Genomic DNA, 18,633 nt, shown 5'->3' with positions numbered 1-18,633 from the left:
ACAAATTGAGTCCTTACAGCCGCAAAGTTTGACTTTTCTCCCTTTTTCAGCCAATCAGTGTACATCGTATACTATTCACGGACCCACAAATTTTACTTTTCAGCAACTTTTTCATTAAAAATGGGTCCCACGGTACTATTCACACATTTAAAAATTATTTTGCTACAGTATTTTTCAGTTTTCAGTTTTCAGCTGTATCCAAACGGACCCTTATTGTTTGAACTATGCATGAGAGAGAGAGAGAGAGAGAGAGAGAGAGAGAGAGAGAGAGAGAGAGAGGCAGGTCTGCTATGTGCTAGCCATCACTTGTTGCCCACTCTACCGATTGCTAAAGCCTTCTTTTATCACACTCTGACAACCACCTCAGGCTATCGGCCACCAAACCCCACCTATAAGTTTTGTTTTCTCTCTCTCTACTGATTGCTAATTTAAGCCTTCTTTTATTCTTATTTTTATGAAAAATGGATTGATTTAGTTAGATTTATTATGTATTTTAGTCAGGTTGGTTTTGTGTATTTAAATCAAGTAGTTTTGGGTTTGATATCTCTTATCTCAAGAATGAGAATTGCCTCACTTTATTTATTTATTTATTTTAGTTTTGTTCTTTGGGAGCTAAAGCTCGAAATTTTAATAGAAAACATTTGACAAGGAGAAGAAGCTGAACAAGAAGAAAAGGAGTAGGAGATAAAAGGAGGAGACAGTAGTGGGAATTATAGAAACAGAAGACGTAGTCATGTAGTTCTAATAGTGTAGTCTAAAATTTATGCTAACATCCACATGCCACATGTAATTAGTAAAATATACCTAGGATAATCATGTATGAAAACAAAACGATAGTTAATGTTAGAAAAATGGATCAAAATTTTAGAACTTGGGGGGAAAAAACAAACTTACCTAATTTTAGGGATGTAATTTACAATTTAGTTTAAAAATTATGCTAACATACTAATCTCATATGTAATTACTAAAATATACATATGATAATGATTGATATAAATATAACCGTTTATTGTAAGTTGTAACAACCAAAACGGAGAAAATGGTGCAAACATAGTATGCCTATAGATACAACTATTCTCATGCCCAATTTTACAATTTATTAACTTGTGCAATTGTGAGTGAGTAACGTAATGTGATAGGTTGCACAAGGTAGAAAATATCTACTACTCATAATCGCACAAGGCAATGAGTTGTAAAATTGAGTGTGTGATTGACTATTTCTAGAATTATTCATCAAAATACAGATCAAAGTAGAAAATAGCAAGGAAATGAGAAATACAACCACCATAACAAACATGAGTAATTATTGAACCTTTCCAAACTACGATGAGGTGATGTTTTGACCTCTTACATTTATGGTAGTTTTCACAAATTAAATTTATAGTAGGGTCTATTATGAATGTAAGAATCACATTATTGTACTTTGAGAGTACCTAATAATTTTCCAACCAACAAAAAAACACATACTATAGCAACCCTATAATTAGAAAAGCTGCGACTCAGCACTCACGAAGATCTCCACTGATGAGTTCGGATGGCCATGGTTAGACATCACACTCACACCCTCACAATTAACCTTGGAAGCCCTATTGGTTAACTCGTGAAGTACCTCAAAGCTATAGATAGAGCTTTAGGTATTCATCCATGCGTATATATTTCACATCTGGATAAAGCTCTGAAGCTTCTTCACCCTCTTCTCCTATTTGAAAGTTTGTCAAACAACCTTCATAGAAAAAGTGATAGAGATGCCCAACTACTGCCTGGCCAAAAGGGTCCAGTCCTGCGCTCAGAACAGAAGGAAAATAATAAAATTAATTATCATATGTATAGTCTTGGAAATATAAAAAGCATAAGAGTTGAGCAAATTCTTAGTATTGCTTAAAAATTACTGATTATCTCAAAAGTTTAAATGGTTAAGAACTTGTAAATTTAATCACTTAATCGTAATTCTAACAATAGAGATCTAAACTCTTTGTTAATGAGTCTCAATACATAAAATTTTTAATATTTCAAATAGGAGGTAGAGTGCAAACATAGATCAAACTTAGGAATATCTCCTCCATAATAAATTACCCATTGTTTCAAAATATTAAACCGTTAAGAAATGTTGAATTTATTTACTTAACCATAATTTTTAACAGTAGCTTTCCTTTAACTTTTACCTTTCATGGAGGCGAGAAAATCTTCTTGTGAAATGCTAATCTTTTCAAGTTCCTTCCCAAGAAGTTTCTCCCACTTCTCAACTAGTTCTCTTTGGGAGAGAATGTTCTCTGGAGGCCGAATGTGCAGTGTTTTGTTCAATGTTCGAGGATCATCTATTGTTTTAATTGTGTATAAAGCAACGTCGTCTTCATCCACGTAAATCACTGCAGCAAATATTCCAAAACAATGAAACATATATGACATTTTAATAATAATAAAGAAAAAAAAAAAAAAAAAAAAAATCACGAGCCCAGGCCAAGTCTTGTGCAAAGCAAAACATATAATCCTTGTCTACTGGGGTTGGGTACCTTTGACGTTGCCATCACCATAGACGGTAACTTTTTCCTTAGGAGGCAAGAGTGTTTCCATTTGAGAAAGGTTGGCAGCAAAGTAACCAGCAAAACAGTTAGCAGTTACATAAGTGAAGGGGATTTTAGCATCCTCTATTGCTCTTCTCACTACCATTTTATCATCAAATGTCACTCTTCCAGGCTCAAGAGCATGTCCCATCCGTGAAGGGTCCGTACCAAATTCCGATGGTATGAAACGCTACAATTTTTTTTTTATACAAAAAATATGACAAGATGTTAGCATGTCACATCCTCCTCAAGTAACATTGCCTTTTAGGTATGCAACATGGTTAAGTAAAGTTCTGTTCACAGATTTTCTCTATATCATTTAGTGTGTGCGTGCATTGACCAACTTATTTGTTGTTAGATAAGAAAAGAAGAAGTACTTCTCAAAAAGAAAAAGAAAAGAAGAAGTAAATAAATGACTTAAATTTATTAACATTTAAATTAAAAAAAAAAAAACTTCTAAACAAGATAATCCAGATAAACCCACACTAATCATCAAACTCTAATGCTGGGAAACGTTCTTGAAATATATATATATATATATATAGATAGATGTTTTTTTTTTTTTTTTCCTCTTTTTGAGTTCAACTTCAGAAATTTTATTTAGTTTGGTAATTAACTACACACAAAAAAATTTTCCTAGCTAATAAGTAGAATATCTATCATAGCTAGTCCTTCAATGTACGTAGGATTAGGTAAAATCATTGAAATTCTTTGAATAAATTGCAAGGTTATAATTATTAATCTGGGTTAAATGCAAAAATTATCCCTAAGAATTGGATTACTACTAGGTACTAACAAAATTTTCAAAAATCTCCAATTTTTAATGCCGTTTGAAAATTCTCTAGTTCCTACATGCTTCTTCATCTTTGGTTGCTATTTATCTATCATTAGTTATCCAAACACACTCTTGTGCATATAATTGCTATATAATACAGTCATTTTGAATTATAAAATCAAGACAAGCTATCGAAAGGAAGCAGAAGACTTGCAGGAACAAAAAGCTTTCAAACAGTGTTATGTGTTATTTGTGTTTATGGGGCAAAATGGACTTGTTTGAAAAGTTTTACTATTACTTGGTATTAGTCCAAATTTTACACTACCCACAAATGAGATAATGTCTGTATTTAAATATAAGAGTGGATGCGAAAAAGTGAATTTGAGAGAATTAAAAACCCTAATTTTGAAGAGGTTAATGAAGTAATTGAGGATATGAGAGAAAGGGAATATAATAAAAGACAGTGATACTATGTCAAACAAAATAGGTGGAACCGACCCACCTGTCCAAATTGCTGGGGCCAACTCAAAAACCAGCTGACCTAATGCCAGTGACGATTGGCAGCAGGTCTCCGCCACCAAAAAGGGACTTAGGTGGGTCGGATGGCGAGTTTTCTTCTCCAAAACCAATGAACCCAATCCGACCGACGAAACCCATGAAAGAAGGCCGGATTTACCTAGAGCCGTTCAGATCCAACGAAATTCCGGTGAAGGTTTGGTAGTTTTTGGTTAGATCCGGCAAAGATCTAGCTTTTTCTGCTTAGATCCAATGATGAGATGAAGTTTTTGCTCAAATCTAGGCTTGATGTGGTTGTTTTTGGTTTGATTTTTACTTAGATCTGGCGATGAGACGAAGTTTTCGCTCAAATCTAGGCTTGATGTGGTGGTTTTTGCTTCAATTTTTGCTTAGATCCGACAATGAGATGAAGTTTTTGCACAAATTTGGGCTTAATGTGGTGTTTTTTGCTTCAATCCAGTGCTCGTAACACAAATCCGATGAGGATCCAATGAAATTTGGTGGTTGTAAGTTAGTTTCAAGCTCGACCAACCCGATCGTTGTCCATTGGAGACCAGTCCGACTTGATCAGAGGTTGTCTGCAGTCGGCGGTGGGTCATTCAACCGTCCACCCAATGTAAGCGGGTTAGTTGCGGGTTGGGTACAAACCTGACCGACCCTACCCGTGGATACTCCTAAAAATAGTATGGGCAAATTACAACTTACTCACTTGTGGTTTGGCCGAAATTTAAGTTGTCTACCTATGGTTTAAAAGTTGGCACTTTGCCCACCTGAGGTTCACTCTGTTAAGCTTCCGTAACCCACCTCTGTACTTTCACCGTTAAAAACACAAAAAACATAACAAAAACACAAAAATCAAGATCTAAGAGCATATTTCTTAAAATGGTGAAATTTTGGCTTAAGAACACTCTTTCTCTTCATAAGAACATTCTCAAGCCTATCAATCCAAACAAAACTATCAAGGGGATAGAAAAGATTGAGAAAGAAATTTGTGGTGCATTTGATTTGGTTTTAATTTTTGGTTGTAGTGGCTATGGGTTTATGTTCAAAATTTATGGGGTTTAATTTTTGGTTTGGGTTTATGCTCAAAAATTCTGGGTTTAGCCTTTTTTTTGGGTCCTAAATTTAACTTTATGATATGATACATAGAAAGGAACAAAACATGATTAACATAAAGAAGTTGCAATTCAATTTATCTTACATATGAGCCACATGGATTAGCATATCAAAGATAGAAGAAAAGTAGGTTGCTTAAAGGAGGAATCATGCACCCCTCTTGACAAATACAATTTTTTCGAACCTCAACATCCACATCTATTCATTCACCAATTTCCAAATTGCGAAGATAAAGATCCAAGCTGTATCCACAAAATTAATTTGGCAGAAACGGATCCTATCTTACAGCCTAGAAGACTTGCCAATCTTTCTCCCGTCCATACCAATTTATTTAGAAACTAAAAGCTAAACCCAAAATTTTTGAACATAAACCTAAACCAAAAACTAAACCCATAAATCTTGAACATAAACCAAAAATTAAACTCATAAATTTTGAAAATAAACCCACAGTCACTGCAATAAAAAATTAAAACCAAATCAAACACACCACAAATTTCTTTCTCAATCTTTTCTATCCCCTTGACAGTTTTGTTTGGATTGATAAGCTTGAAAATGTTCTTATGAAGAAGAAGAATGCTCTTAATCCAAAATTTCACCATCTTAAGAAATATGCTTTTAGATCTTGATTTTTATGCTTTTGTTATGTTTTTTGTGTTTTTAACGGTGAAAATACATAGGTGAGTTACGGAAGCTTGACGGAGTGAACTTTAGGTGGATAAATTACCAACTTTTAAACTATAGGTAGGCAACTTAGATTTTAGTCAAATCACAAGTGGGTAAGTTATAATTTACCCAAATGGTATTAAAAGTTCCTTAAAATAATCTATTAATCAATGTGTAAAAACAACGGTTAACAAGGCCTTTTTATTATTTCTTTTCTTTTATGCATTTCTTTTGTTTTTATTGGCAGCGGAATAAGATGGATCTAAAAAACAGATAAAATGTTCTCTATTGTGGAACATGAACATTTAAATTTGTTCACAATATATAGGTCATTTAGGCTTTAGCATTAATTGAAATTATTCGCAAAGTATTTTATCAAATTATCACGAATATATGAGATCAACGCAATCAATTGGTAATGAAACTACAATAATATGGTTGCTTATTTTTAAATGTGATACTAAGTACGTAGTTAATTATCGTAGACATATAGTTAGTTAAACATGGAATGAAATGGACTTCATTGATTGAAATTATATTTTATATATTTAGTAAAAAGATAAAAGAAATAAAATAAAAAGAAGATATAAAGTTAATAATTAACCTTAATGTTTCCAGCTTCTTTGATGGCCTCAACAAGCTTGAGCTGCAACAAAACTCCGTGAGAGCTGCCAGAATGACTCCCAGACATGGTGCAAATGACAACATCAACTTGTTTCACAGCATCTACGAGACTGTTGTGATCGGAAAATGAGGCTTCAATAAGGCGGGCACCTTGCTTCTTAAAAGAAAATAGCAATTGGACCTTATCAATGTCAAAACCCATCTCTCGGCGCTGAAGAACATAGGTGATTATATGATCCTCCTGTGCTAGGCTTGCCTTCACAATTCTCTTCCCGATGTACCCAGTACCCCCCACAACAAGAACTTTCGTCTTTGCCATTTCAATCAATATTCACTCTTTTCTTTTCTTTTGCTTAATTGCTTCTGTTAATCAATATTCACTCTGCCATATCAATCAATATTCAGTCTTTGACACATGGTTTTAAAAACCGGACTGATTCTTTCACCTCCTTTGTTTATTAATGAAACAAATTTTGAATTGAGGTGGAATTCCGTATTCCGAAGAGCAAAAGGATAAGAAAGTGGGGTATGTGGAGAAGATTTAATGAGCAAAAAGAGAAGAAAGTGGAGGTTGGTGGAGAAAATTTAATACCAATGATTGTAGGTGAGATAGTAGGGGGAGTTAGTTATTTTTCATTGTAAGTTTTTTTTAATGATTGTGATTAAACTTTTATGATATAAATTTTTTAAAGTAAATATTATTATTTACTATAAAATTATTATATAATTTATTTATTATTTTTTAATTATAAAATTATTAATTATGATATCCTTAGTCCAATCATTGATTTGATCTCACAAAAAACCAATAATCAGCCTCTTTTATAATTCTTTGTCACGGTAGGAATTCTTTTTGGTTTTTAAAACCATGCTTTGATGAGCCCACAATCTCTGAGATCCACATATATAAAGGGTGCTCAGAGATATCTTATGACATTGACAGGTCCCTCCATCCACTGTCCACACTTGAATGAATGTATGGACACTGTAGACAACCAAAAAAAGTTCTTAACCCAAAATAAGTGGAAGTGTACCCGGCATGCGTATGATGTTTACTTTTTTTTCTTTAATGTGTTACAACAAAAATATATAAATAGAAAAATGTTAAAGGCATAAATTATTTTATAAACTATACTATTAATTCAATGAATGATTATTAATAAATAAAAAAATGATTATAATTTTTTATTCATCTTAATTTGAGTTTTACACGTTTGTGAACTGTTAATACAACTAAGAGTTTATCAAGGCCAGCTTTTAAAAAAATGAACACACATGGTAGATTTGAAACAAAAAATAGGTTCGTTAAATTATAGTCTTTAAAATGGTTTTCTTCATCTTCTTATTGGCCTTTACAAACAAGAAATTGAAAATACGCTTGTGTGTAGTGTTTTCATTTTCTCTGTCAAACAAGTTTTCTATCCTAAGAAATATAATATTGTTTTTGACTGATATAAAAAAACAGTTTAGCAAACATACACTTGGTGTTCTTGTTTGAAATTCTCTTCCACTTGCTTGGATTTTATGACTAATTTAGTGAGGTTACTATTGTAGAAGGAAAATTATTAGATACTCCCGAAGTACAATAAATATGTATTCCTTCCTCTCACATGCATAGTGGATCCCACCATGAATTTAATTAGTGGGACCTACCATTCATGCGAGAGGAGTAAGTATGTATTTATAGTACTTTGGGAATATGTATTTATGGTACTATGGGAGTATACAATAATTTCCCATTGTAGAAAACGAACTTGCTAAGATTAATATTTGTGACTCAAGAATGGAGTGTTCTTACTGTTTTGATAGCATTTAATATTTATTTTAAATAGGATTGTTAAATTGATTATTTTATAGCTAAAGTCTCACTACACTATGTTCCATAATTTAATTTTTTTTTCCCTTCTCTTTAAAGGGTTTTCCATGTAAAAATTCAATGTCATTTTTTTTTAAACTGTCATTTAATTTTTCTATTTGCTAGTCCCTTAGCTCGTGCAAAGCATGAGAGAACTTTGGATAAATGTATATAATATATTAGGAAACTATAAATGTTATTTATTATATAGTAATTCTAACCATTGCAAAAAATTTTTCTGTAAGGACTCAATTTGTAACGATCCCAAATTGGTGTATTGGGTTCGAATGTTAAAGACCCAAACAATAAATTTGTAGAGAGTGAACTAAAAGGCTAGGCTTTGGTCACCAGATAGTTCTTAGTCATGGTGTTCATGATGGTCGTACAGAGGTGAACTGAGTTTGCCCAAGAAGACTTCCTCTCTGACATGGCCTGAGTGGCTCCGGTCATTAGACCTCGTCAGAGGAGGTTAATGTTCTTATTATTCCTTTTACCTTCGGTTACAATGGTTCAAGGGTCGATGCATAATGCTCTCCCCTCCTTTTTGGTGGATGAATTCTTACATTATATAGCCCCTCTCAGTTGATCCTGACCTTCCATTTGTTGATTAGGCAGGTAACTACTCGAGTACTTGTCTCATCAGCCGCCTTCCCCCACTTTCTGTTAGTTGCAATAACTGAAACCATACTGTTCAGGGGTCTTTTCCCATCAATGTGGCCAGGACGTTTATTGGCGCATTGAATGCGGAGGTGACGTCTTTTCCTTGAACCGCTCCCACACTGTACTCTCATGCGAATCCTATTCTACTCGCCTTTTCTTCTGGGAGCGTTTTGGGGGCTGCCTTTGATGGCGTGTCATTCTTCCCTTCTAGGCCTTGGGATGCCGAGGACAGGGTCATCCTTGGCTACATCTCTAGGCCATTTGGACTTTCGCTGCATGTCCTCAGCAACGACTCTCCTCAGCGCGGGCCTTGGGCCCTAATGGAAAGTGGGCCGGAATCACAAATTCTCTGGCCCCACAATTTCAATTTAAAATATAATAATTGTGTGAAAAACAATTGAGGCTTTCAAAAAATTATATGTGCCAAAGTTGGAAAACGTGAACAAAAGATCAAACATACTTATTTTATATATTAGGTCATTTTGAATATACACTATTGTTAATTTCTTTAATACCTTATCCCCTCTCTCTATGTGTGTTAAAAATACTTAATATTTAAAAAAAAAATTATTTAAAACTCCTATAAAAAAGTATAATTTTTTTTTGAGAAGCATAATAAAGTATAATTATGTTAAATGTTATTTATATTGTTTATTTATTCATATATGGTTGGTGCCAGTCTTATTGGTTAATGGGAACACTCTTTCGAAAACATTTTCTCATTTATTGAGAATCTATTTTATTTTTTGAGAAAGCATTGAGAATCTATTAGGTGCTGGATATGTGTGGTGGGTAATGTATTGTCGTGGGCATAGTATTCATCAACTATAGATCATGTTTATTTTCAAACCAGAATTATGAGGGGTAGGAAACGTATTGTCGGAGTTATAGTATAAAATAGAACTATAGATCATGTATTTCAAACTAGGATAATGAGGGGATTGAGGGGGTAGGTATTCTAATATTTTGTTGTATATAGAATATTTTACATTTGATAGATTGATAGTTTTTTTTTTTTTTTTTTTGATAGATTTATAGTTGATCCAATGAAAACATGTCATATCATTTAATAATGAAAACATGTCATATCATTTAATTATGTAACATCGATTAAATATCCTAGAAAAGCTATAAAAAATTAAAATAATTTGATTTCTTTTTTTTAAATCCAAAAATTACCTAAAGTAATAAAATAAAACAATTTACCATCACAATTTGCTTGGCATAGTAGTGATGTAAAGCATTCGTATTGGCCTAAACATGCTTGACAGTTCCGATTGTTAGAATTTTATTTAAAAAGTAATTCAAGAGAAACAGATATAATACATCTATCAATTAACAATTATATCATGTGCATGTGTAATAAAAATCAACAATAAGATGTGAGAAATTTCTTACTAAATTATATTATTCAAGAACCTCACAAGCAATCAGGCTATTCTCCCAACTGGTCAGGATTAACAAGAGTTTTCTTTTCTCTTCTCACACCCTTTACAAGTGGGGCCTTGATAATATTTATAATATTCAGAAAGGATATGATCAGCCATAAAATCCTTTCTATTGTTATAACAATTAATGTAACAGATATGTTACATTCATTAATAAACAACTTCATTAATGAAGCAGTTAAATAAAACATAGATTCTTAAGTTTAAATGATTCAAAGTTTGCTAAGATACCATCACCATAAAAGTTAGGTGATTTGCCATAAATGCCCAAAAATGATGTAGTTTTGGTTTTGGTTTTGGTTGTTGTTGTTGTTGTTGTTGTTTTTTTTTTTTTTTTTTTTTTTTTTTTTTTTTTTCATAAAAATAAAATTCATAAAATTATAACTAAAAAAATTTATTTTAAAAAATAGAATAGTAAGTGTCCATAACTTTAGTGGTGCAACAAGGGCACATTAATTCAACCCTTGACCTCTCAAATGCATACTTTGTTCCCCTTGGAAATAGTGAAAGAGGTGTTGGTTCACTTACAATGGCAAGAATTTTATAGTTTTATTTTAGAAATTTGGGTTTTAGACCAATGCTCTGAACATTTTATCCCCCCAAAGGATGTGGAGATGTTTCAATCTAAGCTAATTGATGATCTCAAAATTTATATTAAAAGCTCAATTTCTTTGAATCTTGTTGCTCCGTGGTCAAACTAAAAAGAAAACTTTATGCTGGTTGCTATTTGATTCAATGTAGTCATTAACTTTGGATGGTTAACATCATGCTACCTTTACATGGTTTAGCATTTAAAATGATTTTTGCTAGCTTATTTGGTTTGATTTAAAAAAATAATAATAATAATAAATTTTGAAAGATGGGTTAAGTCATGAATCAGATGAGTTGACCCAACTCGACCAAAAAAAAAGGGTCCGGTACGGGTCAATTGGTTTTACTTTAGGTAAAAATTTCATAGGTTTGGGTTGAATATTTTTATTTACTTATGATGATGGTAGATAGACCAACATAAAATTTAGTTATTAAATAATAAAATATTCCACACATTGGTTTTTGTGTACTAATATATATTATTACATAGTAGTCTTGTGGATTTAGTTTTTTTTGTTCAATTAGTAAATATTTATATAAATTATAACAACCTCAGAGGGAAGCAAACAAACACACAGACCCAATAAGAATACCACAAAGAAAGGAGAAATACAACCTCCGCAACAAACAGAAGGCGGCTGGACGAAAAAAGGCCAGCCACAAAAAAAAAAAGGACAAAAGACAAAAGAAGCAATCTTGTAATTGGAGAAGCTGCAAAGCAAATAAGGTCCGATTGGTATGGCAACTTAAATATATGTATTTAGTTTTTAAACAATATTACATGTATTTTTATATATTTTTTTAACTACATATATTTTCATATATATTTTTAAACAATAAAATACATATTTTTAAGTGTATGTACCAAACATCCGCGGTGACGAATGGAGGTGTTGACTAAGTTCAAAAGGCATCTTTAGACAGAAGTCCAATGAACCTTGGAAGCCCAATGAATATTGGGTAACCGATCGATCGAAGGGCCTTGTTTCACACACTGAAACAACTGGAAGCTAGCTAGCGATGAGTGAGACATCACATGGACATGGTGTACTTATAGATGCATCTTTAGGTATTCATCCATGCGTGTATATTTCACATCTGGATAGAGCTCTGAAGCTTCTTCACCCTCCTCCCCTATTTCAAAGTTCGTCAAACAACCTTCATAGAAAAAGTGATAGTAATGACCAACTCCTACCTGGCTAGCAAAGTCCAGTCCTGCATATGTATAGGAAAATAAATATATAATGTTGGACAAGTAAACTAAAAGGCATATAAGGAAGGGGTTCAGAGAAGATTCTTGGTTTTTTTACCTTTCATGGAGGCGAGAAAGTCCTCTTGTGAAAAACTAATCTTTTGTAGTTCCTTCCCAATAAGTTTCTCCCACTTCTCCACTAATTCCCTCTGGGAGAGAATGTTTTCAGGAGGCCGAATGTTCAGTGTTTTGTTTAATGTTCGAGGATCATCTATTGTTTTAATTGTGTATAAGGCCACGTCGTCTTCATCCATGTAAACCACTACCGCAAAAATACACCACATTTTGTTTTAGTCTAAAATATCATTAACAGTGTAGTTATGTAAATTATTGCATTTTTGTCTTAATTTATTTTCTATCGAGAGAGAGAGAGAGAGAGTACCTTTGACGTTGCCATCACCATAGACGGTAACTTTATCCCTTGGAGGCAAGAGTGTTCCCATTTGAGAAAGGTTGCCAGCAAAGTAACCAGCAAAGCAATTAGCAGTTACATAAGTGAAGGGGATTTTAGCATCCTCTATTGCTCTTCTCACTCTCATTTTCTCATCAAATGACACTCTTCCAGGTTCAAGAGCATGTCCCATCCGTGAGGGGTCCGTACCAAACTCAGATGGTAAGAAACGCTACAAAATTTGGTGCAAAATGTTACTATACATCAAGTAGCGTCGAATATACTTAACGTATCAAATGAAAAAGAGGGAGAGGTTTTACTCTAATAAACAATTTTAAGAAACATTTTATGGGAAAATGAAAAAGTGATTAACTATTTTGACAATTTTTTTTTTTCAATTTCTCATAAAGAGTTTCTTAAATAGATGTATACTCTAACTGAAGTCATATATATTTTGAAAAACAAACACACACAAAATAAAAAGAATAAGGTTTTAATACAACGACACACTACAAACTCCACTTAAGGAAAGATATATATAGGGTCCATTTGGATTGAGCTTATTGTTGCTGAAACTGAAAATTGAAAACTGAAAACACTGTAGCAAAATAATTTTTAAATGTGTGAATAGTACTGTGGGACCCATTTTTAATATTTTTTAATATATAAACAGTGTATGTACAGTACATACACTGTTCATAACAGTGTATTTTGTCCCCCAAAGTCAACATATGCAGGCAAAAGAAAAAAAAAAAAAAACAAAAAAACAAAAAAAACGCAACACCAAAACGTGGACGCAGGATTCCTTGGAATCCAAACGCCCTCGTAGCAAATTATATTACTTATGACAAGCAAAGGTTATATACTTTTCCTTTTTTTATGTTGTCATTACATTATCACATCCATAAGTTAATTTCTTTGACACTACTCAACTGAGCTGCACCATCTGTTGTTAAGTGATATGCTAGCATTTTGACTCTTCTATCGTGTTGTCCTTTTGAGATTGTGATTGAGTTTTTTGCATAAAGAAAAAAAGTAATGTCTTTTAGTTGGCAATAATTATTCCGTAGGGTCTCCTAATTGCGTGTATTAGTCTAAGAGTCTTAATCTAAGGAGAAAGTCAAAAAAACTTTTGATAACAAACGTCATAGCTAAGTGGAATTAATGGTGTCGGCTCAACTCTCGTATCAAATGATGAATAGATGAGGTCAAGAATTTTGCAGCTCAATTAGTTAGTATCACTTGATATTTTTGATAGAAACATTCAAGACATATTCAAATTACCGGCCCTCAACTATTGAGTAATTAAAAAAATGGTGAATTAATGATCATGCATGCCTCAAGTTTGCCTTTGGCAAAAAGGAATAAACAAAACTGATTTCAACTTGCATCAAAGTTTTTTTTTTTGATAGATAACTTGCATCAAATTGGCTTCGACTTCTAATTTTGTGTAGTAATTTGACAGAACCATTAACAAGTATTTTGGAGTAATAATAAGTATTGACCATTATTATGAAAAAACGTTGAGTTTAAGCATGAAAACTGTGGGGACCGGCCCAGAATAATAAGTTGGTTGGGCCCTAGGCCCGTCCGAGGACTAGTTCTTCTGAGGAGACATCGTGGCCCAGGCAATCCTTATTTAGGCCCACTGGGGCAAAGAGAACATGTCCGAGGAGTAATTCCTCATCGGACACTGCAAAATCCAGATCAAAGGTGCGTCCAAGCTACTGTAGTCCATCCCCCAAATACGTAAAAAGGAAGGAAACCCAAAATATCTCAGCAAAGGCTGCCACCACCACATTAAATGCATCACAATTACTCTCCTGGCCGCATTAATGAAGAGAAGACCCCTGAACAATGCTATCTTGGCCACTGCAACTCACAAAGAATTGATAAGGGTGTCTGATAGGACAGGTGCTCAAGTAGGGGTTTGGATGATCAACAAGTGTAAAGCCCAGATGATAGGAGAGGGCCTATATAATATGTAAAAGTCCCCCAAGAGAAGGGGACGGAAAAAAGAGGAGAGGAGGAACACAAAAGAGAAATTTTACTGTATTAATATATGCTTAGGAATGAAGTTTCAAGCCTGATCACTTAAGAGGGATCTCTCTTCACGTCCATCTTTCTCGTTCTTCTTTCTGTATTTTCTTAACCCATGCAACAAACCATTTAAGCTAACTAAAACCAAGTTCTTTAGCCCATACTCTACAAAAAATTCATTGTGGGGGACTTTTTGGACCAAGACTTGACCAACAAGGATTGGGCCACTAGAATTGTGCCCCTACAAAAACCTATGTCAAGATTTTTGTAAGTCAATTAATTGGCACTTCGTGTTATTTCTAAAACATTTAGGCTTCAAATTTTCTATCTTCTATTGTAACTATTTAATTAGGAATTTTTTTTTTAATAAAAAAAACAATAAAAATTTACACATTTTATGTGGTTTGTTAGGTTTTACTATTCTTTTCATCTAACAATAGATGAAACTTTTAAAGAATTAATATGAAAATCTTCCCAAAAATCTTTTTAGTGGATAATGTGTTTACAATTATCCAACGTTGTTATACATCTCTTGATCTTGAGTATTTTACAAAATCTGTGGACTTTATTTTATTTTGTTAAAATTGTTGCCATTTAAGAAATTCATTTTTTTTTTCTCTTCGATCGGTTCCAGATCCTATCAAGAGGAGAGAGTCAACGGTATTGCTAAGACACAAAGCTCCTGTTGCACAGAACTTAATTTTGTGCGATTTTGGTTAAGTTTATTTGTTATTAACATATTTTTTCAAAAGGTGAAATAGATGTAGTTTCAAGCAAATTAGTTTAATTTTTTGCAAAAAGCTTGTAGCTTAATTGACAATTTATAGTGTTTCTAATAAAGACATTTGTGCGCACCTTAAACGAGCTTAATAGACCTGTCTCGCTCTTGGGCTCACAATATACTTATAATGTGGGCTTTGAATTCCTACTTTAGGTGATTCTAACCTAGAGACCCAGCAATATTTTTACAACCTCAGTACTACTTTCCTTTCACTCTTTGTAGCTATTAATCTAGATTTGAGACTCTCCTTTCAGACTTTCAACAACCATTCCCTTTCCTTAACCTCATATATTTATAGTTCAAAATTAGTGGGAAAATCATGATTACTCTCGAGGCTAGTGGGAATGGAGGTCCAATACTGTTATCACTAAGTGGATGTTTAGTTAGGAGTGTGGTGTGAGTGACATTGGAACTGGTTCCTACTACAAGGAAGGGATGATGTTCGGCGGCGGAATTTGCCAAGGAGTCGTCGAGCATCCGGGATATGGCCTTCCCGAGCACTCACACGCATAGGAGGTGGGACACGCCGGGCAACTTCCCGGCCACGAATTGACAAGCACATATTTCAACGACCGGCCCAACAGGTTTTGGGCTAGACATGATACTGCAGAATTTGCTCCCATGGCCCTAGCTTCGGCCCAGTTTCTGACAAGGGTGTCAGGAACCGCAGGACATACCGTACAGCTTGGATCTAAGGCCCAAATGGCTCTGGAGGCCCGGTGCCGTACATTAGCCCCCCCTTGATTCGTGCTTGGAACCCAAGGGCGAATCAAGGAGTTCAAGGGACAGCAGCGACCCAGGAAGTTCAATCAGTAGGCATTAGGCGGTTGAGAGATTAATTAAGGTGCCCTCAAATCAAAAGACGCGTTGTATCTGACGTTTGACTAAGCCGTCATTATAACTTGACGGTTCGTGAACTAAGGCGGCATGCGTGTGGCGTTTGTGATGGGATTCGTAGAGTTTCCCGCCCTTTATTTATTAAATGGTATTTATTCTATCCCTTTTAGTCCCAATATTTTGAATCATTCTCCCACTTTTGCATTCTTCGCTCACCAAATTTCCTCTCTGCTGTGTATAGTTCTCTGTGTGTTCACCCTTCAACCCAGAGCACCCTTCCTTTTTAGAGCCCAAAGTAAGTTTCTCTACCTTTCTCTCTTGTTTTAGTCTCTTCCTTCAATTCTAGAGCTTAGGATGGGTTTTGCTCACCTATTAAATACTAGGGCATATCTAGCCACTTTTAGGCAGACATTCAACATCCCTGAGGATGTGAATGTGGCATATTGCCATGAGAGCGAGATTGCTCTTTACAGGCATTCCGGGTCGAGTACTGCCTTCTTCCCTTTGATGTCAATTTTGGAGGGTGGGGTTAGATTTCCAGTGAGTCCACTCTTACTTAATACCCTTAGGTTTTACGGTTTAAGCCCCGAGCAGCTTCCTCCCAACTTTTACCAAGTAGTTAGTTGTGTTGATAGGTTGAATCAATTATACGGTTTGTAGTTGAACCACCATGACATAAATTTCATGTATAGCCTGTGTGGAAATAAAAAGACCAACTATTATTTAAAAGTTAGGGATTACCGGGTATGGCTGATTTCATGCCTACCTTATTCAAACAGAAACTTAGCCGGGGAGTTTGTCTGGGTGAGCGGCAATTGGTTTGCCGATGAGCTCCCCTGCTCACTCCCACCGCGCGAAGTTGGTTCGTATTGCCTACGCGTCCATCTTATTTTCCTTTTTGTTTACTCCCGTTTGTTTTATCCATCCAGGTACTAACTTACTATGTTCCTTTGTTGCAGACAGCAAAGAATTCGTCCCGGACCTTAGGGTGGTGCACGAAAGGGACTTGAATTTTGTCCTCAAGTCCGAGATATTCGTTCACACTGACGGGCAGCTCTGGGCATTGCATCTCATACTTGGTTGTGTCCCTGTATACAGGACTTGGCAACCCTTCAGCCAAGACCTATTGTTGGATAGCCCTTTGCTGTCTTACATAGATGTGCGGCACGCGAACTTCCTCCCTCCAAAGCAGACCTTTGGTGAAGCCTAGGACCTCGGTCTGCGCTATATAACCACGGACAATCTCGCCCCGATCAGGGACGAATCTGCCGAGCATGTCTCTTAAAGCCGTTAGGAGCATGTTCCCGTTGAAGAACAGGTAGATCTGGCCCCGCCAGTCGAGCAAGATGCAGCCGAGGTCGACCCAGACGCCAAGATGGTGACAAGGCGAAAAATGATGGTCAGCCGATTCTTGCCTAGCTCCCAACCCTCCGACGAGTCTCAATAGCCCCAGGGAAAGGGCCGTGCTCCTCCTCCCCCCTCTTCTAGCCGTGCAAAAAAGGAAAGAATGCCTTGATGATCAACCGCCAAAGGCTCCGACGATGCCCCATTAAAGACCCCACCCCGACTGTCCAACGGGATCATGATCCGGGAGCCAGTTGCTGAATCTCCGTCTACCATTCAGGCTAGCGAGAATGTAGCGTCCTCCTCCCAGCCCGTAGTCCCCTGGCAACCTACCTTCAAGCTTGGAAAGGGGCCTCTACCAGCCACGACCAGTGCAATAATATGGGATAAGGGCGAGGGGGGAAGGGTTGCACAGAGCCTAGTGCATAGCTTACTGCTGCCCGAGGACGTTCGCTTTTTCTCTGAAGGGGACGAGGATTCGTTGGTACGACGGCTACAGTGGCACACCATCACGGTAATTTCTCTCTCCCTTCTTTTTCATTTATTTAAATACAGGAAGTATTCTTTTATTCTAACACTTGTTTTTGCGTTATCAGTCCACACAGATGACTCATATCCTTAGTGAGAGACTGAAGGACCTCGCTGAGGATGCCGAGCGGGAAAAAGCTTTGAAAGACGTTGCCAATGACAATGTGAAGGAGAAAGGCAAGGCTGCCGAGGTTGTGGAGAAAAAAGCTCAATCCTCGGAGAAAGCTCAACAATTGGCGGAGAAGAGAAGAGCTGAGGTGGAGGGTCGACTGGAGGGCGTCGAGCTGAAATTAGTAGAGGCGAACAGTCTCAACTTGGCCCAGGCCAACCAAATAACTGACCTTAAAGCAGCCCTTGAAGCCTGCGAAAACAAATGGTACGAACAGGGATTTACAGATGCCAAGAAGTCTGCGGAGCCTGTTGTTCATCAAGCCCGACTTTATGGGTTCGGGGAGGGTTGGCTAGTGGCCCTTCAGGTGATGGGAGTGGTCGAGGACTCCCCTTTGAGAGACCCAAGTCAGATTCCATACCCGGCTCCTCCACCCCCTTCCCAGAGTTAGACCGATGTTGTGGACGAGGAGGAAACTACTAGTATGAGGGAGCTGGTCAAAGTGATTGACGCCTATGTTGATCCAGAGGTTTCTAGCACCC

At 35.8% G+C, this 18,633-nt stretch overlaps 1 protein-coding gene across 1 annotated transcript; it reads right to left on the bottom strand.

The window, feature by feature from the left end:
- Positions 1 to 1,287: 1,287 nt before the first annotated feature.
- On the bottom strand, positions 1,288 to 6,846 carry LOC126709797 (isoflavone reductase homolog). The gene is made up of 4 exons (XM_050410138.1): positions 6,236 to 6,846; positions 2,511 to 2,751; positions 2,163 to 2,366; positions 1,288 to 1,780 (listed from the first exon to the last, which is right to left on the bottom strand). Exons 1-4 carry the CDS (start codon positions 6,572 to 6,574, stop codon positions 1,617 to 1,619), a joined length of 948 nt encoding a protein of 315 aa, XP_050266095.1. The 5' UTR covers positions 6,575 to 6,846; the 3' UTR covers positions 1,288 to 1,616.
- Positions 6,847 to 18,633: the final 11,787 nt, after the last annotated feature.

The sequence above is a fragment of the Quercus robur genome, chromosome 12, assembly GCF_932294415.1.
Source record: "Quercus robur chromosome 12, dhQueRobu3.1, whole genome shotgun sequence".
Classification (NCBI taxonomy): Eukaryota; Viridiplantae; Streptophyta; class Magnoliopsida; order Fagales; family Fagaceae; genus Quercus; species Quercus robur.
This window is presented reverse-complemented; position numbering and strand designations above follow the sequence as displayed.

Excerpts from the sequence above, each read along its gene's own strand:
- LOC126709797 (XM_050410138.1), bottom strand. The coding sequence starts at position 6,574 with ATGGCAAAGACGAAAGTTCTTGTTGTGGGGGGTACTGGGTACATCGGG. Across the intron at positions 2,752-6,235 it reads AAGAAGCTGGAAACATTAAG|CGTTTCATACCATCGGAATT; the intron begins GTTAATTATTAA and ends AAAAAATTGTAG. Across the intron at positions 1,781-2,162 it reads TTTTCTCGCCTCCATGAAAG|GACTGGACCCTTTTGGCCAG; the intron begins GTAAAAGTTAAA and ends TTCTGAGCGCAG.